Genomic DNA, 21,783 nt, shown 5'->3' with positions numbered 1-21,783 from the left:
GTTCAGTCCCCACATGCCAGCCACATGTGTGACTGGGCTGGGGCGAAGCCAGGAGCCTGGAGCTCATTCCAGGTCTGCATGTGGGTGGTGGGGCCCAATTACACAGGCCGTCACCACTACCTCCCCGAGTTTGCATTAGTAGAAATCTGGAGTCAGGAACCGGAGCCAGAGAGCAAACCAGGCACTCCTCTGTTTTTTTGTGTCTTAACCTCTAGGCTGAGCTATACGAGTTAGTTATTTGAAAGACAGAATTACAGAGAGGGAGAGACAGAGACAGAAATATCTTCCATCCTCTGGTTCACTCCCCAGATGGCCGCGCCGGTTGGGACTGGGCCAGATAGAAGCTAAGAACCAGGAACTCCATCCGGGTCTCCCACATGGGTGCAGAGGCCCAAGTTCACTGGAGAGGCTGGCACCAGGACAGCCAGGGCACAGGAAGAAGAGACCTGGTGCAGAGCAGGGAGAGCAGTCAAGGCAGAGCCCAGCACAGCTGTCCCAGCCTAACGGGGCCCTCAGCCGGTTGCTTGGCCTCTCCGGGTGTCTCTGAGGAGGATGGGGAAACCAGTGACTCAGAACAGTGCATCGGCAAGGAGCGTGGGGACCCTAATCAGTCCTCCAGGGGGCATTAGTCTCCCCATTTCCAGGTGGCCCCCGCTAGTAGGGTTGGAGGCAGCAGGTGAGGGCTCAAGTGCTTGGGCCCTGCCACCACTGTGGGAGACCTGGATGGAGCTCCTGCCTCCTGACTTCAGCCTGGCCCAGCCCTGGCCATTGCAGCCATTGTTGGGGTGGACCAGTGGATGGAAGATCTCTCTCTGCCTTTCAAATAAATAGATCTTTTTTTTAAAAAAAGTCATAGCCTAGGGGCCGGCGCTGTGGCTCACTTGGTTAATCCTCCGCCTGTGGCACTGGCATCCCATATGGGGGCCGGGTTCTAGTCCCGGTTGCTCCTTTTCCAGTCCAGCTCTCTGCTGTGGCCCGGGAGTGCAGTGGAGGATGGCCCAAGTGCTTGGGCCCTGCACCCACTTGGTAGACCAGGAAGAAGTACCTGGCTCCTGGCTTCGGGCCAACGCAGCTCTGGCCGTAGCGGCCATTTGGGGAGTGAACCAACAGAAGGAATACCTTTCTCTCTGTCTCTCTCTCTCACTGTCTAACTCTGCCTATCATATAAATAAACAAAACAAAAAAATAATAATAGCCTATAGTCACTTTTCCAGCTCAGCATATCTCCCTCATTCTTACATTCTATTTTGTGGATTTGCTATAATGTGCTCGATCATCCGCCCTTGGTCCACATTCCAAGTGTTTCCTGGTTTCAGCTATTTTAAACAATGTTGCTGTGCCCACTGACACTTAATTTCTGGTTCTCTCAAGTTTATGAAAAGTGGCCAAAGCATGTTACACCCTCAGGTGCCTACTCCTGCTGGGGCCCCTGCCTGCTTCTAACTCGGGCTAAAAGAGGAAGGCTGAAGGCCAGGGCTGCTCTCAGCACCACCCAGAGCGGCTGGTGAGGGCGCTGGCTCTGGGCCGCAGCCTTGCGGTTTCCAAGATGCAAAGCTCACCTTGTCAATTTCTGATGTAAATATTCCTCATGGGTTCCTTTACCAAATATTTATTTAACGCATTTGGAAGGCAGAGAGAGAGAGAGAGTGAGAGAGTGAGCGAGCTCCCATCTCTGGCTCACTCCCCAAAGGCCCTAACAGCCAGGACTGGGCCAGGCCGAAGCCAGGAGTTGGGAACCCGATGCAGGCCTTCTGTGGGCGGTGGGAGCCAAGCACTTGAGCCATCGCTGCAGCCCCAAAGGCGTCCCAGGTGGCACAGTAAGCACCGCGGCGAAGGCAGGCCCCTCTCGTGCTCTCTGGCAGCTGGGACTGGACGGGGACCCGGCTCCTCCTTCCTCTTCAGCCGCATCTTCTCTGGTTCTGCACGTTCCCACCACACCAGCTCTCTTGCATCTTTCACACTTGTCAAGGTCAGACAATGCGGGTAGCAGTGCAGCTGGCAAAGCCACTTCGGCGAACTGTCAGAATTAACACAATCTACATCTCTACCACACTGTGATGATCCCGCCTGGCAGTGAAACGATGCGCTCCAAATTACTATTATTTTTTAAAAGATTTATTTATTTACTTGAAAGTCAGAGTTACAAAGAGAGAGAAGGAGAGGCAGAGAGAGAGAGAGAGAGAGAGAGAGAGAGAGAGGTCTTCCATCTGCTGGTTCACTCCCCAAATGGCCGCAATGGTGGAGCTGCGCCGATCCGAAGCCAGGAGCCAGAGCTTCTTCCAGGTCTCCCACGCGGGTGCAGGGGCCCAGGGGCTTGGGCCATCTTCTACTGCTTTCCCAGGCCACAGCAGAGAGCTGGACTGGAAGAGGAACAGCTGGGACTCAAACCGGCGCCCATATGGGATGCTGGCACTACTGGCGGCGGCTTTACCCGCTATGCCACAGCGCCGGCCCCCTCCAAATTATTGAAACAGGAAGTTAGCGGAACATTCTCAGCAGAATAGATGGATCCGTGCGTACAGTGAAATGCTACGCAGCAATGGAGAACCAGTCAGTCCCTGTTCGGCAGCACGGAGGACGCTCCCGAGCAGACGCTGTGAGAATCAGCCCCGTACAATACACTCTGCAGGATCCCTTTCCTGTGGAATTGCCGGGAGGTGAGTCTAAGCTCAAGGGACAGGAACAGCAGGGGCTCCCGGGGCCGGAGGTGATGTGGGGACGGCAACTGGCACAAGGACATTTGGATAGAAGGAGATGTCAGAGGGACATGTTTTTATTATACATCAATGAAGTTGATTCCAGAACAACATCTGGGCCGGCGCTGTGGCGTAGTGGGTGAAGTCGCAGCCTGCAGTGCCGGCATCCCATATGGACACTGGTTTGAGTCCTGGCTGCTCCTCTTCTGATCCAGCTCTCTGCTGTGGCCTGGGAAAGCAGCTGAAGATGGCCCACGTCCTTGGGCCCCTGCACCCATGTGGGAGACCTGGAAGAAGCTCCTGGCTCCTGGCTTCAGATTGGCTCAGCTCTGGCCATTGTGGCCAATTGGGGAGTGAACCAGTGGATGGAAGACCTTTCTCTCTGCCTTTCTAACAAATAAATACATCTTAAAAAAAAGAGAAGAAAAGAAATGAAAAGAAAAACAAAGAAGGTCAGGCTTACCACAACTATTAAAAAACAAAACAAAATGAAAAAACAAAACAAAACACGGGCTGGCGTTGTGGCCTGGGGGTCAAGCTGCTGGTTGAGAAGTCCGTGTTCAAAACCCGGCTGCTCCACTTCCGAGTCATCTCCCGGCCAATGCGCCTGGGAAAGCAGCAGAGGACGGCCGAGTCACAGGCCCTGCGCCTACGTGGGAGACCTGGATGAAACCCAGGGTTCCTGCCTTCAGCCTGGCACTGCCTTGGTTGTTGCAGCTCTTGGGGAGTGAAGCAGCCGGATGGAAAATCTCTCTCGCTGTCAAATAAATAAATCTTTAAAAAGCCAAAAACAAGCAAACATGCAAAACTTGCGGATGGGCGTTTAAGATGCAGTTCAGATGCCCTTGGGACCCTTGCAGCCCATCTCTCAGGGTCTGGTTGGAGTCTGGACTCCACTTCCCGTCCAGCTTCCTGCTAGTGCACACTCTGGGAGGCAGCAGGTGACAGCTCCAGGACCTGGGTCCCTGCCCCCTCCAGGCTTACCACTGGCCGCTGTGGGAATTGTAGATTAAACTGTAAATAAATAAATAAATTAATTAATTAAAAACCAACAGAAAACATGCAAGCCAGTCCTGTGACAGCGGTCGGAGCCGTAGCTGCCTCACACGGGAGGTGGCGCTTTGCAGGCGGCCCCTGAGCCAACCTCTTCTGTCTTAGCCTGAGAGGTGGGTTTGGCGATGCACGCATATGGGGAACCGCAATGCGATTATGTGTTCCATTGTGTCTAATTCATAGCTCTATAAAAAGCTAAATTAAAGTAAAATTTAAAAGTACTGTGGAGCAGCCAGGACTTGACCCAAAGCCCATATGGGATGCCGGCACTGCAGGTGGGGCTTTAGCTGCTATGCCACAGCAGTCCCTCAAAGAACTTTTATTCCAGAGAGTTGCAGACAGACTTGTTGCTCACTCTCGTGCGTTGTCTCTAACTCTGTGTGTGTGTGTGTGTGTGTGTGAGTGCAAATACAAGGAACTCTGTGTGTGTGTGTGCAAATACAAGGGCATTTCACAAACTTTGGGGAATAAAGGGATTAAAAGACGAGTGTATTCTGGTGTTAACAGTTTTTTTAAATCCAGAAGCCACAGGTTGCACGATGATGATGTCACGCGACTCCCACAGCAGAGGTGGCCCTGGGGCCTCCATGGCCACGGCTTACCGGTCCCATTAACCTCAGAATCTTCATTGGAGGCCATTAACCCCGCGAGGGACACTTGCCCACCTGGGAGCAGCCACTGCACTTGGGGAGCCAGAGCTGCTGACTGCCCCGGCTTGGAGCCAGGCTGTCCACCCGGAAGGCAGGGGATGATGGCATCAGGCGGACCCTCAGCAGAGAACGAAGGCAGCCTCACAGAGGGTGAGTGGACACTGAGCACCGAAAGCCAAAGCAGGACAAACAGAGAAAGCCCAGGACTCACCCGGAGACCCGGTCTCACCAGAAATCTGGCTGCGATCACGCTGGCGCTGAAAACACGTTGCACCTCGCTTTCCTCCTCGTGACCTGCCCTGGCCTTTCCTGTTCACTTCCTGGGCTGCAGCGCTACTGGTTAGTTCCTGCTCCAGCCACTCCCTGCTGACCCAGCTCCCTGCCGTGGCCCGGGAAAGCAGTGGAAGACGGCCCAAGTGCTTGGGCCCCGCACCCACCTGGGAGACCTGGATGGAGTTGCTGGCCGTTGGCTTTGGCCTGAGCCACCCCAACTGTTGCAGTCAATTGGAGGGTGAACCACCGGGTGGAAGATCTCCCTTTCTCTGTCTTTCACTCTTTGAAATAAATCCTTAAAAAAGAAAAGAACAGATTGTGGGTGGGCGTTTGGCACAGGAGTTGTGACGCTGCTTGGGACACCTGCTGGGTTTGCGTCCTGGCTTCCTGCTCATGTGCACCCTGGGAGGCATGGGGGCTCGGATGATGGGAGTTCCAGGCCCCGGCTTCAGCCTGGCCAACCTGGCTGTTGTGGGCACCTGAGGGGTGAACAGCGGATGGACAGTGTCTGTGCCTCACGTAAGATACAGATGGAAACCCAGCAGGAACAGAATCTGCGTGCACATCCTTGTGCGCGCTGGCCGCTCTACTGCCTCTGGGGGCAGCTCTCCCCTCGGGGCGCCTGCTGCATGCATCTCCTGGCCTCCCGTGCCGCTGCAGTCATGCCACTGAGTTCTGGACGCTGGAACGCGGGCAGATCCCGCTAAGGGGGCTCCCCCACCCCAAGGGCGGACCCTGAAATCCTGTGGAGTGGTAGAGTTACTAGCAGGGGACGCTGAGTTCCTGAACCACCGTGCAGAAGGGGTTGCGTTGGACTGTGTGGTAGATGGCGACAGAAACGGATCGCCGTGGTGCTGACCGACGGAGCGTGAGGCCTCCGGATCAGGCTACGCTGGAACACCGTGCAGACACAGCTCGCTCTTTTTTTTTTTTTTTTTTTTTTTTTTTTTTAAGATTTATCTATTTACTTGAAAGTCAGAGTTACACAGAGAGAGAAGGAGAGGTCTTCCATCTGCTGGTTCACTCCCCAATTGGCCGCAACGGCCGGAGCTGTGCAGATCGGGAGCCAGGAGCTTCTTCCAGGTCTCCCATGCAGGTGCAGGGGTCCAAGGACTTGGGCCATCTTCCACTGCTTTCCCAGGCCACAGCAGAGAGCTGGATTGGAAGTGGAACAGCCGGGACTGAACCAGGACCCATATGGGATGCTGGCACTGCAGGCGCCGGCTTCACCTGTGGCCCCTTGCTGTGTGTTTTTTTTTTTTTTTTTTTTTTTTTTTTAATTTTTAAAATTTATTTGACAGGCAGAGTTAGACAGTGAGAAAGGTCTTCCACAGCCGGTGCTGCATGGATCTGAAGCCAGGAGCCAGGTACTTATCCTGGTCTCCCATGGGGTGCAGGGCCCAAGCACTTGGGCCATCCTCCACTGCACTCCCTGGCCACAGCAGAGAGCTGGCCTGGAAGAGGGGCAACCGGGACAGAATCCGGCGCCCCGACCGGGACAGAATCCGGCGCCCCGACCGGGACAGAATCCGGCGCCCATATGGGATGCAGGCGCCTAGGCGGAGGATTAACCAAGTGAGCCCCGGCGCAGCCCACTGCTGTGTTTTTAAAAAGTAACGGAGTGTGTTTAGCGGACGTCCGCGCTCCATTTGCCACATGCCCTCCACTCCCTGGTGCCTAAGCAGCAAACTCGGATTCCTCCAGACATTTGGACCGGGTCGTCTGATTGATCTCATAAAAGCCCACAGTAGGCAGGTTATGGCGTTCCGCTGACGCCAAGTGTCCACATGCTAAACGCCTCCAAATCAACTCAGAACGTCAGTCACGAAGTTGAAAAATGCAAACTCACGGGGCAATTCCACGCGCAAGGCCAGCGCGGCCCCGCAGCGGTGCGGGCCGGGAAGGCAGCCCGCCACAGCCCCGAGGCCTCCCGCACACCGCCGCGGTCACTCCGGGCCGCTACCGCCCCCTGTCGCCCGCCGTCTCCGGGGACACAGCGGCTGGCCGGCAGCTGACGGCCGCCCCTTTCACAGACGCGGAGACTGAGGCTCGGAGCGCCGCCTGGTCCCGGGTCCGCTCGGTGAAGGCCGGAACACAGCCTCGAACCCGCCGCGGGGGCGCCGGACTGTGGGGACGACGCCAGGGAGGTTTCGCACGACGGAGGCGACCTGGGGGCTGAGCTGCGGGGGACCAGGCGGCGGCTGGCGCTGGGGGCGCGCTGTCCCGCGGAGATGCGGACCCCGCAACGAGTGTGTGTGTGTGGTCAGGGCCTGCACGCCGACAGTGGCACGCGTAAACACAGAGCCCCGGTAAGCGGGGGCCGGGGCGGCCGGGGCGGGCCGAGCTCCCCACCCCTCACACCCCGTCCACTTCCCCTGCAGCGTCCGAAGGCCTCCCCGGATTCCCGGGCGATCCTGAGAGCGCGCGAGATCCCGTGCGATGCGGTCACTCTCTCGGAAGGCCACGTGAACTTGCCTCTGAGCGCGAAAAGGCGGGTGACGACCACTTTTGGCCTTTCGGAGCCGCCGTCCGGGCGCGGGCCGCGCGGGCCGCCGTGTCCCTCGACGGCCGCCGTGCGTCCGTTACGTGGCAGCCGCCCGCGCCAGCCAATCGGCGGCGCCCGCATCAGCCCCGTCGGCGGCGCAGCCGGAAGGGGCGGAGCGGCGGCGGCGGCGGCGGTGAGCGGCGGCGGCGGCTGTGGAGGCCGCGGTCCCGGTGCTGGCCTGGGCCTCCGTGCCACTATGGTGACGCTCGCCGAGCTGCTGGTGCTGCTGGCCGCGCTGCTGGCCACGGCCTCGGGCTACTTCGTCAGCATCGACGCGCACGCCGAGGAGTGCTTCTTCGAGCGGGTCACCTCGGGCACCAAGATGGGCCTCATTTTCGAGGTGGCCGAGGGCGGCTTCCTGGACATCGACGTGGAGGTGCGGGCGCGCTGCCCGCGGCCGAGGCGGGGGCGAGGCTCGGAGGCCGCCGTCCGGGGCGGGGAGGGGCCGGGCCGCCGCCCCTCGACCCGCGGGGCTCGACCCAGGCGCCTGGGGGCCCCGTCGCGGCGGCGCGGCTGGAGGCGGGTCTCGGCGCGGGAAGCGAGCGCCCTCGGTGCTGCGGGTTACTGTTGGAACGCGGCGTGGAAACTTTTGAAAAAAGTGGTCGGAAGGCAGCGAGGCGGGCCCGGCGGCGCGTGGGCGTAGACACAGCGTGTGGCCCGTGTGTCGCTCGAGCCCCCGGGGACCTGGGAGAGGGCGAGGTGCCGTCGGTCGTGCGTTTTGGGCGGAGCGGTGGCAGCGTGTCTGGAGAGAACTGGCGGTCCGCGGGGAGAACCTGTCAGCCTGGACCTTGCAGTCCGCTGTTCGGATTACCGGGGCCGGGGGCGGGCGGAGGGCGGGTGCCTGGAGCCGGCCGGGAGGGGATTTTCGGTCTCCGCCTTTCCGGTGCAGGCCTTTTCCCTCGAGGCAGATTAAACACGGACTCCCCAGACTTCTGCGTCCCTAAGCGGCTCTAATTGGGTTTTGATGGAAGCCGCTTGCTTGCTGGTGGTGGAAGGCCGGTTGCAGGCCACGTGTAAGGTGCGGGGTCCGTGTGAGGGGATTGAGGCTTAAACCGGACACGCGAGACCTCCACCCAGTCGGCGGTGACCGGTGCTTTAGAGAGCCAGGGGACGGGCCGGCTTCCAGGGAGCGGGAGAGCGTGGCCGCCCGCCGCTGTCGCTGTCGCTGTCGCCGACAGGGAGGGGCCGCCCTGTGCGTAGTGAGTGTCCGCGCCGGCAGGCGCTGCTTGCCAAGTTCGTGATGCCGAATTCTGGGTGACCTTTCCTGTCTGTCTGCCCTGCCTCCAGATCACAGGCCCTGACAATAAGGGCATCTACAAAGGGGACCGGGAGTCCAGTGGGAAGTACACGTTTGCTGCTCACATGGACGGGACGTACAAGTTCTGTTTCAGCAACAGGATGTCCACCATGACCCCAAAGATCGTGATGTTCACCATCGACATTGGGGAGGCCCCGAAAGGCCAGGACATGGAGACAGAAGGTGAGCCGCCGGCCCTGCCTTCCTGCACGCTGGTGTCTGGCAGAACCCAGCACTGGGCTCTCAAAACTCCTTTTTCCTCCCGAGGTCACCGCCCTCAAACTGTGCATCTCTTTTGAGATGTGGTTGCTACTTAGGCAAGCGCCCTGACAAGTTTCTGGAAGTTCAATCTTGGTGGCTGCCCCTTCTGGGTCACTTTCTCCCTGGTGGTCTCACGTGTCAGGTTGCAGAGTCGTGGGCAGTTGGTTGTGTTATTTCCTAATCCTGGTGTATATGACTACTGTGGTTAAACTTTTCGGTTTTTTCCTCGTGTTCACGTCTTCTGCTTCTTCAGGTGGTGGAGACACATGGGACGGTACGTGGACTGCTGACGACAGCATCCTGTTTGCCAGTGTCTAATCTCTGCTTTCCTTTTTTCTAACCTCAGTTTGCTGGCATGAGTGTGTTTCTTTCTTTAAAAAAAAAAAAAAGTGCAACTAATGAGATTGATTATTGTGGTTTTCTGTTTGGTTGACAGGAGTATGAGTTATTTTAAAATTAGTATCAGGGAGAACACAGCGATTGACTTATCAGTAGTAACATTTTTGATTCCTCACAGTGAAAACTGAAGGGTGGGAAAGAAATGTCTTAATTAAACCTAGCTAATTGCAAGTGGTGCTTGGATAACTAATCTTGCAGGCTTGTTTTACCATTCAAGTTTCCGGCTTGCAGCTTGTTTGGATATGGAATGCAGCGCTAGGAGCCATGTGCAGATAACAGTGAAAAAGTTCTCTCGGCCACATGTGTGGATAGGTTGCTTATTACCCAGCTGACCAGCAGTGACCTTGACTGGCTGTTCTGGATTAATTGCTTGTGTGTGCGCATGTGTGTGTGTTTGGGGACCACAGTATGTGTGTGTGTACACGTGCGTTTGGGGACTACAGTACCTGTGTGTCTGTGTGCATGCATGCGTGCGTGCATTTGGGGAACACAGTATGTGTGTGTGCGTGTGTGCGTGTGTGTGGACCACAGTATGTGTGTGTGCGTGTGTGTTTGGGACCACAGTACCTGTGTATGTGTGTGCATTTGGGGACCACAGTACATGTGTGTGTGCACGCATGCATTTGGGGACTACAGTACCTTTGGGTGTGTGTGTGTTTGGGGACCACAGTACATGGGTGTGTGCATTTGGGGACCACAGTACGTGTGTGTGTGCGCGTGCGTATGCGTTTGGGGACCACAGTATGTGTGTGCTTATGTGTGTGTGTGTGTGTGTGTGTTTATGTGTGCATAGGGACCACAGTACATGTGTGTGTGCATTTGGGGACCACAGTACATCTGTGTGTGCCCATGTGGGGATCACAGTACTTGTGTGTGTGTTTGTGTGTTTGGGGTCCATAGTACCTATGTGTGCACACGTATGTGTAGGGACCACAGTACTGTATGTGTGCATTTGGGAACCACAGTACATGTGTGTGTGTGCGCACATGTGTCTGGGGACCACAGTGTGTGTGTGCACGCACACATGTGTTTGGGGACCACAGTGTGTATGTGTGCATGCACACATGTATTTCTGGACCACAATACATGTGTGTGCTCGTGCGTTTGGGGACCACAGTACATGCCAGGATTTTCTAGAAGCTAGCAGTTGTTTAGCACACCCCCTTGCACTAGCATGATAACATCATCCAAGCTAGGGAATCAGGCTACTTAGTGCTTCCTGTGCTCATTTTTCAGGGTCTTGTGATGGGCAGGACTTGGCTGTTCTTGAGAATTAGGAGTTTTTTGGGGAGTGTGTTATGTTTGTTCATTTTCTGCAAGTGGGTCCTATTTACATGATTAGAAAATACTGGCCAAAGCCGGCGCCGTGGCTCACTAGGCTAATCCTCCACACCGGGTTCTAGTCCCGGTCGGGGCGCCGGATTCTGTCCTGGTTGCCCCTCTTCCAGACCAGTTCTCTGCTGTGGCCAGGGAATGCAGTGGAGGATGGCCCAAGTGCTTGGGCCTTGCACCCCATGGGAGACCAGGATAAGTACCTGGCTGCTGCCATCGGATCAGCGCGGTGTGCCAGCCGCAGTGTGGCGGCCATTGGAGAGTGAACCAACGGCAAAAAAGGAAGACCTTTCTCTCTGTCTCTCTCTCTCACTGTCCACTCTGCCTGTCAAAAAAAAAAAAAAAAAAAAAATAGTGGCCAACGAACATGGTTGTTGGATGTCGTAAGTAGTCCTTGAACAGCGTTTCACCTTCTTGCTCTTGCTTGTTAATGTCAGGGAACGGCAGCTGTCAAATCCCGCCTTCCGGTACTGAGTGGTTCTCAAGGCAGGGGGTCTTTGCCTCCCAGGGGACCTTGGCCATCTCAGCAGATGCCTTGGAATCTGATGAGTCCATCAGTGGGTGGCTGCCGCTGGCACCTAGAGACTAGAGGCCGTGGGTGTGGCTGAGTCCTCCAGAAAGGCATTGGCCAGCTCCCCACGACATGGGACACGTGGCCAAAATGTTGGCAGTGCCACCCCACGAAGCCCTCAACAGAAGGTTCTGTGTGGTGCATGGGCCTTCTGAAGTGAAGCTGGTGAGGAACTTAGCTGCATTAAATGTTGGGTGGCCCTTAGCTTCTTTTTAGGAGTTTAGGATTGTGGGAATCTGGCACCCCAGGGAGGCCCTGGGTCTAGGGTGGGGGTGAACAGAGTCCCCTCATCCTGAGAATGTTCCCTTGTATTGCCTGCTTGCTCATTGCCATAGCACTGCCTAGAAACATGTGCTTATTCTTTAGAAACAGTGTTTTGTATTTTATAAATTTATATATTAATTTATTTGAGAGACAGAATTCCCATCCACTGGTCTGTCCCCCGGAGTGCTTGCAAGGGCTGGAGCTGGGCTGAGCCAAAGCTGGGAGCCAGGATCTCACTCCACATCTCCCGAGAGGGTGGCAGGAACCCAGTCAGCTGAGCCATTTCTGCTGCCTCCCAGGGTCTGTATTAGCAGAAAGCTAGATGCAGGAGCTGGAGCTGGGAATAGCCCCTGTGCACGCCGCTGTGGGATGTGGGCATTCGAACCTCCATCTTACCCACCAAGCCCAATGTCTTCCCCCTCGATTTTGGCTAAAGTAGATTATCTGGTTGAAGACTGCGTAGCTGAGAGCTCGTGTCTGTATTTGCAATACCTGCTGCTCCCCACGTTGTGAACTCATTGTTTGACCATCATGGAGTGAGTGAGTTGCTGCGGATTTTCCCAAGAGTGCCATGCTTTTTCTGCTCAGCTTTGGGAAGTTTGAAAGTCTGTTTTGGTGTTACTTCTGAATTAACGTTTAGAGTTAATGTGATTCTTAGGAGGAGATTTCAATTTTAGTTTAAGTGTTGTATGTATAGGATATTGATTCTTAAATACGTTCCTGCTCATTTAATTCAAAATATTCATGGAAAATAGAGTTAAAAGATGAATCTGTTTTGGTGCAAGAAATGTTGAAGTCCATGCAGAGTTTTTTCTTGGTAACTCATTTTCTGTGAACTTTTTGAAATCTTTAATGTTTATTTTGTGCTCTCTCTTCCTCAGTCTTTACTTCTCTGTAGTTTATTCATCAGTAAATGTCTTAACAGCAACAGTTCATTACAAGAAAATTTTAGTGCTATTTTCCTTTAGTAAGCATTTTATAGTATATTTCCTACCTTGAAAGAAGTTTCTCTCCTGGGAATGAACTTTCAAAAAATGCTTTGACAATTAAATTGTTACCAGTGCTTCAGCAGTGCTCCACGTTGATGTCTGAGCCATTCTAAACATAGTTCCTTTTATAAGCCTCTCTGAGGACTGTTTTGATTGTTAAACAAGTATTTCTGGAAGAGAGATTGTCAAACGTGTGCTAACATGTGTTCAAATCCTCCCGTAGCTCATCAGAACAAGCTAGAAGAAATGATCAACGAGCTGGCAGTGGCCATGACAGCCGTAAAGCACGAGCAGGAGTACATGGAGGTGCGAGAGAGGATACACAGAGCCAGTAAGTGCAGCCGTGCGGTGTGACCAATGCCTGTTCTCCCTCGCTTGGAAACTCAACGTGTCGTGTTAGACGCTGACTTTATTTATTTATTAAAGACATGTATGTATTTGAAAGGCAGAGTTACACAGAGAGAGATATCTTCCATCTGCTGGACTCCCCCAAATGGCTGCAACAGCCAAGGCCTGACCGGGCCAAAGCCAGGAGCCTGGAGCTCCATCCAGGTCTCCCATGTTGGTAACAGGGCCCCAGGTACTTGTGCCATCTTCTGCTCTTCCCAGGCACATCAGTAGGAAGCTGGATCTGAAGTGGAGCAGCTGGGACTCAAACTCGTGTCCACAGGGGATGACAGCATTGCCAACAGTGACTTAATCTACTGCACCAAAACGCTGGCCCACTAAACCTTTTTTTTTTTTTTTTTCTTTTTGTAAGATTTATTTACTTGTAAGACACAGAGAGAGGGAGAGACTGAGATAAATCTTCCATCCTCTCACTCACTCCCAAAATTGCCGCAGCAGCTGGAGCTGAGCTGATCAGCAGCCAGGATCCCCTTCTGGGTCTCCTGTGGGGAGCAACCGGACTAGACTGAGTTACTGGAATTAAGACTTATTCTGTGCATCTGCTCTCCCACAATATGGCGCTGGGAGAGAAGTAAACAGCTTCCGCACAGCTGCCTCCAGTTCAACCAATAAACTGTAGGACTTGCTACTGATTGGAGGAGAGCAGCGTACTCGGCGTGTGGGCAGCCGAGTTGGGATTGGCAGAGGAGGACTATAAAGGAGGAGAGAGACTGCATGCACCAGGAACATCTATGGGGAACATCTAAGGGAACCTGTGCAGCCCCCGAGAGAGCCGGCCGGCAGTGTGCCGCTCCCCTGCGGAAGTGGGGAATGTGGCCAGGGGGAACTGCCCTTCCACGGAGGTGGAAGGGACAGTAGCCAACCCGGGAAGAACCAGCAGCAAACCCGGGGAGGGCCGAGCAGACGAAAGAACAGCGCAGGGTCCTGTGTCGTTCCTCCACGAAGAGGGGGAGCGACATAATGGTGCCGTGACTCGGATATGAAGCCTAGGCAGGGTTTAGTGTCGTTCCTCCACGAAGAGGGGGAGCGACAGTCTCCCACACGCATGCAGGAGCCCACACACTTGGGCCATCTCCCACTGCTTTCCCAGGCCATAAGCAGAGAGCTGTAGCAGAAGAGGAGCAGCCAGGACATGAACATGCATTCATATAGGACGCAGGCGCCACAGGCGGAGGCTTAGCCCACTGCACCACAGTACTGGTCCTGGCCCACTAAACTTTGACTTTAAAAATGCACTTGTGGGGGCTGGCGCTGTGGTGCATTGGGTAAAGCTGCTGCCTGCAGTGCTGGCATCCCATATGGACACCGGTTCAAGTCCCAGCTGTTCCACTTTCAATCCAGCTCTCTGCTATGCCCTGGGAAAGCAGTAGAAGATGGCCCAAGTCCTTGGGCCCCTGTACCTGTGTGGGAGATCTGGAAGAAGCTCCTGGCTCTTGGCTTCAAATTGTCCCAGCTCTGGCTGTTGCAGCCACTTGGGGAGTGAACCAGCGGATGGAAGACCTCTGTCGCTCTGCCTCTGCCTCTCTGTAACTCTGCCTTTCAAATAAGTAAAATAAATAAATCTTAAAAAAAAAAAAACAAAAAAAACTTGTGGAAAAATATTTTTTGAGTATACACATTTAGAGTGTTGCACTAAATTATAGTATTATTGGGGCATTTTAAATCATAAAGCACTATTAAGATTCATCATAAGTTGCTATGATTTTTTTTACATTGCATGGTAAGCTAAGGAGTAAGCTGATGGATTTCTTAAGAAGGGGAAAGAGAAATCATAAATTGAGTATTACAGTGGGTTTTATAATTATCTCATTGTTTTATACCCGTTATTAAGGTATACTGAGATTTAAACTTTTTTCTCAAACAGAAGGTCTACTCTAGTTAGAATAGAAAATAGCAAAGCATTTACATGGGCAAGTCACTGGGTGGGTATCTGGGTTCCAAGATTTGTGAGTTGGGAACAGTGGTGATTAGTACCTGTGTTCGGTTACAGAAGTCTGTGTAGCATACAGCAGAGCACTGCATATTAGACTTTTGCATTTCAAATTAAGAGGTGCCATATTGACTTGCAGACCAAATGCCATGGTTTAAGTCTTTGATCCTCCAAGTAGTTCTTTTTTTTTTTTTTTTTTTTTTTTTTTTTTTTATTTTTGACAGGCAGAGTGGACAGTGAGAGAGAGAGACAGAGAGAGAAAGGTCTTCCTTTGCCGTTGGTTCACCCTCCAATGGCCGCCGCTGCAGCCGGCGCACCGCACTGATCCGATGGCAGGAGCCAGGAGCCAGGTGCTTTTCCTGGTCTCCCATGGGGTGCAGGGCCCAAGCACCTGGGCCATCCTCCACTGCACTCCCTGGCCATAGCAGAGAGCTGGCCTGGAAGAGGGGCAACCGGGACAGAATCCGGCGCCCCGACCGGGACTAGAACCCGGTGTGCCGGCGCCGCAAGGTGGAGGATTAGCCTATTGAGCCACGGCGCCGGCCCCAAGTAGTTCTTTGCTCTGAATTGGGCTAGGGAGTGGACAGAAGATTGACCCAGAGACTGGCACATCTTGAAATTAAGATGGGGTTTCTGCTCTTGTTACTGCTTAAATTTATTCCTGCCACTGCTGGAGATGTGCTTTCAGGTAGAGCCCTTACCTGGGCAGGATATGGGGTAAATGTAACAGACCGGAGAAGCCCCTCGAGTCCGTGGGGTAGTGGGGCACACTTCTGCCTGTTCCCCCCACAATGTCTTTGCTGGCTGCCACTGTACACTTGATCATCCTCTGGGGTTTGCATCTTCTCCCCTCACCTTGGCTACCTTGCTGTAATCGGAGGGCTAAAAATTTTCACTACTTCGCAGTTTTAACTAGTTAGACCTGATGGCTTTGATGACATCCCAAGCTCTTCGGAACACAGAGGCCAGAGGGTGTGCCTGTCTGCCGGTCTCCCACTGTTAGCTGCAGTGGAAATCCCCATATACTTGTTTCACAAATAGTGAGTAAGTACTCGTGTTAACAGCATTACAGCAGATAGCATGGGGTGAGATGACCACGTATCATACGGGAGTGCCTGGATTTGAGTGCCAGCTCTGCTCTTGTTCTAGCTTCCTGCTGTGTGTACTCTGGGAGGCCATATGTGACAGCTCAAGCAGCTGAGTTCCAGTTACCCACTTGGGACACTCTCGAGTTCCAGCTCCTGGCTTTGGCCTGGCCCAGCTCCAGCTTTTGTGGCATTTGGGGGAGGTTACCAGCAGATGGGAGATCTCTGTCTGTGCCTTTCGAATAAATAAAAAGAGAAGTGTTGCAGGTTGAGTACCCTTATCCTAAGTGCTCGGGACCAGAAGTGTTCAGATGTCAGTTTTTTAGGTCTTGGAATATTTACATGGGCTTTTCTGTGAGCACCTATAATCTGAAAATCTGAAATCCAAAATGCTACAGGAAATTAAGCCTTTTTTTTTTTAAAGATTTATTTTATTTATTTATTTAAAAGGCAGAGAGAGCGAGCGAGTGTGGGCGCTTCCACCCACTTGTCCACTCCCCAGTTGGCCACAATGGCTGGAGCTGGGCTGGTCCGAAGCCAGGAGCCAGGAACAACTTCTGCGCCTCCCTGCAGGTGCAGGGACCCAAGGAATTGGGCCATGTTCTACTGCCTTCCCAGGCCATACCAGAGAGCTGGATTGGAAGTGAGGCAGCCAGGACTTGAACCGGTGCCCATATGGGATGCTGGCACTACAGGCTCTTTACCTGCTTGCTGGCCCTGAAGTTAAACTTTGATTCATCGTGTCTGGGCCCCAGAAGTGTTGGATTTTGGAGCATTTCAGGATTTGGAGCGTTACAGTTTTCAGAGAGCATTTTGGGTTTCAGTATCTGAATTGGGATGCTCAACCTATAACAGGTTGGAGAACTGAAGTTCAGGCAGTCAGTTTATTTATGTAAATTGAGTAGTCCCCAGTGTTTCTGTATACATCTGTAGCCCCCACTTCTCGGAGGTGAACTTTGCAAGACCTTTGCTCCAGTGACTGCTGCCTCCAGACCAGGGTGATAGGTGAACTGCATAAACGCGCCTTATGCATGCTTTCCTCGCTGGCTGCCTTCTGTTGTAATGCTTCAGTGTGTTCTACTTAAAGATGTACTTTTCTCTAAATTAAAAAGAGATAATTTTTTGTTTTGTTAATTTGAGAGCAACACAGAGTGGTACAGACAGGGTAGATCTCCCATTCACTAGTTCACTTTCTAAGTGCATGTAGTAACCAGGCCAGGCCAAACCCAATAGTCAGGAACTCACACCAGCGTTCCCACCTGGGTGACAGAACCCCATCCCCACTGCCTCAAAGGGTCTACCCGGAAGCTGGAGTTAGGAGCTGGAAGTGGCTGTCAAATGTAGGCTCTTCGATACGGAATGTGGGTGTCTTAACTACTGGCTAACTACTAGGTTAACTACTAGGAGAGAAAAATATGCTTTATATTCACAATTAAGAGATTGTGTGGGGCCAGGGTTGTATTTCAGGTTAAGCTGCTGTCTGTAATGCCAGCACCCCATGTAAGCATCAGTTTGAGTCCTGGCTGCTCCATTTCCAGTCTGTCTCCCTGCTAATGTGCATAGGAAAGCAGTGGAAGATGGCCCAAGTGGTTGGGTCCCTGCACCCATGTGGGAGACCTGGAAGAAGCTCTTGGCTCCTGGCTTTGGCCTGGTCAGGCCCTGGCTGTTGTGGCCACTTGGGGAATAAGTAGCAAATGGAAGATCTCTGTCTCTGCCTTCCTCTCTCTAACTCTGCCTTTCAGATAAATAAATAAATCTTAAAAAAAAAAAAAAAAGATTTGTTTGAAATGCAGAGTGACAGGGAAAGACAGAGAGAGATCTTCCATCCATGGGTTCATACCCTAAATGGCCACAGTGGCCAGGTCTGGGCCAGGCTGAAGCCAGGGGCCTAGAACTCCATCAGGGCCTCCCTTGTGGGTGGAAGGGGCCCATGTTCTGGAGCTACCTTCCATTACCTTCCCAGGTGCATTAGCATGGAGTTGAATAGAATGTGGAGCAGCTGGGACTCGAACCAGTGTTCAGATATGGGATAGTGATGTTGCAGGCAGTAGCTTAGCTTATTGTGCCACAACACAAGTCCCAACTGTTAAGATTTTAAACACATTTTTCCTGTGCCTCTAAATTCACTTTTAATGATTGCTGGGTATTTTGAAATATTTATGGAACCATGTATTAGACACAGTCCTAACATAATGAGTCATTTGAGTTATGCTAGGAATTGGTTGCTAGGTTTTCAGCGGAAGTAACCTCCATCTCATGGAGTTAGCACTAAAATTTCAGTGATTTTGGTGGTTTTTAGACTTTTAGTTAATGTTCTTGGCAAGTGTCTCTTTGAAAAGTCACATACTTTTGAATAATTGAAAGATAACCTCTTGGAAGCATGATAAATGCTTTTCATTTCCTGTTGATCATTAGTTCAATAGCTACGCTACAGCACCAGCCCCTACCAAGTAGTTTAAAAAAGTTAAGGCTGTAGAACTTGATCAGGAACTTAAAAGAGTAGTGATAAATTAAGCAGAGGAAAGTAATACAGAGTAGTCAGGACTTAACTCTTGTGAATAAAATCCTTAGCTTTGAGCTTGGACTGCGTGATGACTGTCTTTTTTTTTTTTTTTTTAAGATTTATTTATTTGAAAGAATTACACAGAGAGAGGAGGAGAGGCAGAGAGAAAGAGAGGTCTTTCATCAGCTGCTCCATTCCCCAGTTGGCCGCAACAGCCAGAGTTGGGCTGATGTGAAGCCAGGAGCCAGGAACTTTTTCCTGGCCTCCCATGCGGGTGCAGGGGCCAAGGAATTGGGCCATCTTCTACTGCCTTCCCAGGCCATAGCAGAGAGCTGGATTGGAAGTGGGCAGCCAGGACTTGAACTGGTTCCCATATGGGATGCCAGCACTGCTGGCAGTGGCCTTATCCGCTGTGCCACAGCGCCAGCCTATGATGGCTGTCTTATATCTGACTGTGTTGGTGCCTGAGAAGCCTCTCCCCTCCAGAGTGGGTGCCAGGTCCTCAGTAAGTACTTGCTGAATGAATGCTTAAGGGAGAAGACACTGACTAGGAGATTGTCCCTGTTGTTCAACTGTGATCTTGAAATAATACATACTTTTTTAACGTCTATTTTCTGATTCAGCAAAAAGATTCTAATACAGGACATTTCAAGGATGAGAGAGAAAGGAGGTTGGAGTGGATTTTATTCCTGAAAGTGTGATCTTGGGCAAATCACACTTCCTTTCACTCTCCATTCATGAGCTTGGCTCTACTCAATCTTGGCGGTCCCTTTAAAGCTGTAAATCCCTGTTTCCAAGTATGTCCGCGTGTGGGGATAGATGCATTTAGACACTGTGAATGCTGTGTAAAATGTCACTTTCACATCAAGACTAGGAGGTGATTTAAATGCCTTATTTATTATGCCTTATTTGGGGGGATTGTTTTTAATTTCTTTTATCCTCCACAGTCAACGACAACACCAACAGCAGAGTGGTCCTCTGGTCCTTCTTTGAAGCCCTTGTCCTGGTTGCCATGACGCTGGGACAGATCTACTACCTGAAGAGGTTTTTTGAAGTCCGGAGGGTGGTTTAAAAAGCCTTTTCCTGAGGATCCCAAACTCATAACTCACTGTTTACCAAACACCTTGGTCATAATAATGTCATTAGTTTCTGTTCCTCTTTTCTGAACTGTACATTCACGGTTTGGTTTGTTTTCTTTGCGACGAGTAGATAGTGGGGGAGAAACACCTTCTTAAGAAAGTGACAGTGAAAATCTGACATCTGGCATAATTTCTTAGCGTGCTGCCTTCCTGATACAAGTCCTTTCAGAACTCAAACACTGTAAATGACACATAGGAGTAGTCTTCAGGAGATCTTTTGTTTTCATACTAAATTGCAGTTTGGTCAGGGTATCGGCACAGTGCCTGACAGATCTCTACTAAAATGACTGCATTTTTGGGCCCCCTCATCCTGTGGTTCACATCATTAAAAAGTCATTTTGTTGAGTCCATGTGAGGAGCAGCAATCTGAATGTTGCCATTGTCGGCCCTGCCTAGTGGCGGAGTTCTCTTGGAGAACTTGCTCGGGCTGGGTCATTTTGTTGTTTGTTTTTGCTCTGAAGGTAAGACTCCTCTGACACGCAGTTCCCCCTCAGTTTTTTATATCAAACTGTAGGCTTCAATCGCCTCCATATAAATTGGTGACAGAGCAGCTAATAACCATTGTCGGGCCTCTGCCCAACCTCATCAGAAGCTGCTCTGAAAGCCACTCTCCAGGTGTTCAGGAAATGCTAGAGCTCCCCGTGCTGCCACGTCCATGTCCACTCTTGGCAGGTACAAAGTATGCATTCACGTCACTGGAACAGTCTGGATTTCTGATGGCAGAGGCTTGGAGCCTGTTGGGTTTTGTTGCAGTGACATCCAGCCACTATTTTACTTTTCACCAGTGGTCTTTGGCCACTTAACCTAGGGCACTGGATGTCATGTCGGCTCTAGGGTTTTTTGTTTGTTTCTCCTGGGTTTTTCTTTTTTTGGCACATGTGAATTTTGTTTTATATAGAACGGAATGACTTTTCTCTTTGATCTCTGATGATGGGTTTGAAATTAAAGGAGCATCTGTTGTTGGTATGGGATGATCCAGGATTATGTTGTGACTGATGTATATTAGTTACTTGTACATTTTTTTTGGATCTTTGCAAGGGAAAAACTATAAGTAACAAGTTTTATATAATTAATTTAAATTTGTTACAGTTTCCTTGTTGAGGACAAATACTTTTTCAACCTTGGATGACAATAACTTGCAACAGTTCATTGATAAGGTGAGGGTGTTTCACCTTAGGGTAACTGTTGCTTGCCAATTTTGTGTGTGTGTGTAAAAACACTTCAAAACTGAATTAAAAGATGTAAATTTGAAATTGGTTATATATCTAATATGCCCCAGGTTCAGTAAATAAACAATTCTTTTTAAAAACAGTCAGTATTCTGTGTTTTATGTATTAATGGTGACTAATTCACATTTGGTACGTACCAACATTCTGTGCTTTGTAAATTCATTTTTAACTGATGCCTGCAGCAGGTGGGACTGGTCCAGGCTGAAGCCAGGAGCTCCGCCCATGTGTCTGATGTGGTTGGCGGGGACTCGGGTGCCTAAGCCAGCACCTGCTCGCCCCAGGTGTTAGCAGAAGCTGGAGCGGAAGACAGATTGGATCCCAGGCGCGCCACAGTGCCTGCCCATGGCCTTCGTTTTCTGAGTAATCAGCCTGTTTTAAATGTATGCTCACCCGCTATAAGCTGAGGGCAGTGAGCAGGAACCCAGTTTTAGTTTCTGCACAGAATTCCCTGTGTGGTGTCTGTCTTTGATGATTAACTTCTCAAGTATTTTTTTTTTAAATTTTGGGGAAAAGTCTGAATTATTCGCACTCACTCTGCCACTGGCTTATGGATGTGGGAAACCAGTTTAAGAGGCTCAACGACTGGCCCAAGTCGGTGGGACGGAAACAGCTCGCACTAGCAACTTCCTCCAGGGGCCCGCGCTGTCCGCGCTCTAACGGTCGTCTGGGAGGGAGGGAGCAGGCTTGGAGCTGGCAAACGGCTCCGCCCCGGGCGGCCGCGCCGCTTCGGGCCTCGTCCCCCGCGGTGACCGCTCTGCGCCCCGCTGGGCGCCGGGCACTGGTGTCCGCCCTGGCGGGACGCGCCTCCCGCGCGGGCAAGTTCCCGAAGCCAGAGCGAGAAGCGCCTCCAGTCCGCCGGGCGCGCTCCCACACGCCACGGCAGCCGGGCCTGGGCCAGCGAGGCTGGGTCCCGCACGGCAGACGCCCGCCCTGTCCCTCAGGGCCCGCACCGATGGCGGGCGGCGCGGGGTGGCGGCGCGAGGACGCGCCCGCCCGGCCCTGGGTCGCGTCCCGGCACCGCTTTGCGTGTCCGCGAGCCGGGACGCGGCCGCGGGGCCGTGCTACCACCTGCCTCTGACGGGCGCCTGGCCGGCATTCCTCCCGCCGAAACTCCCGCTCACCTCACGAAACGGCGCCGGGAGCCGAGGCGGCTGCGCAG

At 52.3% G+C, this 21,783-nt stretch overlaps 1 protein-coding gene and 1 long non-coding RNA gene across 7 annotated transcripts; one reads left to right on the top strand and one right to left on the bottom strand.

Moving 5' to 3' along the window:
- Window positions 1-2,099: 2,099 nt before the first annotated feature.
- On the bottom strand, window positions 2,100-7,260 carry LOC127485657 (uncharacterized). Of its 3 annotated transcripts, XR_016227087.1 has the most exons (4): window positions 7,148-7,256; window positions 4,837-4,967; window positions 2,521-2,639; window positions 2,100-2,360 (listed from the first exon to the last, which is right to left on the bottom strand). It is a non-coding gene; the product is annotated as an uncharacterized LOC127485657 (long non-coding RNA). The 3 variants fall into 3 exon arrangements; XR_007912604.3 differs by lacking the exon at window positions 2,521-2,639 and having other exon boundaries at window positions 7,148-7,260; XR_016227088.1 differs by lacking the exons at window positions 2,100-2,360; window positions 2,521-2,639 and adding an exon at window positions 2,758-3,710.
- Window positions 5,940-20,706, top strand: TMED2 (transmembrane p24 trafficking protein 2). 4 transcript variants are annotated; one of them, XM_051828880.3, is made up of 5 exons: window positions 5,940-6,981; window positions 8,505-8,697; window positions 9,029-9,049; window positions 12,554-12,661; window positions 19,204-20,706. In XM_051828880.3, the coding sequence occupies exons 1-5, from the start codon at window positions 6,904-6,906 to the stop codon at window positions 19,326-19,328; spliced, it is 525 nt and encodes a 174-aa protein (XP_051684840.1). In that variant the 5' UTR covers window positions 5,940-6,903; the 3' UTR covers window positions 19,329-20,706. The 4 variants fall into 4 exon arrangements, with proteins under 4 accessions (XP_051684840.1, XP_069922208.1, XP_051684838.1 ...); XM_051828878.3 differs by lacking the exon at window positions 5,940-6,981 and adding an exon at window positions 7,330-7,593; XM_070066107.2 differs by lacking the exon at window positions 9,029-9,049.
- Window positions 20,707-21,783: the final 1,077 nt, after the last annotated feature.

The sequence above is a fragment of the Oryctolagus cuniculus genome, chromosome 21 (assembly GCF_051225735.1).
Source record: "Oryctolagus cuniculus isolate XC-2025 breed Fujian yellow rabbit chromosome 21, ASM5122573v1, whole genome shotgun sequence".
Taxonomy (NCBI): domain Eukaryota; kingdom Metazoa; phylum Chordata; class Mammalia; order Lagomorpha; family Leporidae; genus Oryctolagus; species Oryctolagus cuniculus.
This window is presented reverse-complemented; position numbering and strand designations above follow the sequence as displayed.

Coding starts and splice junctions, on each gene's coding strand:
- TMED2 (XM_051828878.3), top strand. CDS start 7,414: ATGGTGACGCTCGCCGAGCTGCTGGTGCTGCTGGCCGCGCTGCTGGCC. Junction 7,594..8,504: donor TCCTGGACATCGACGTGGAG/GTGCGGGCGCGC, acceptor CCCTGCCTCCAG/ATCACAGGCCCTGACAATAA. Junction 12,662..19,203: donor AGAGAGGATACACAGAGCCA/GTAAGTGCAGCC, acceptor TATCCTCCACAG/TCAACGACAACACCAACAGC.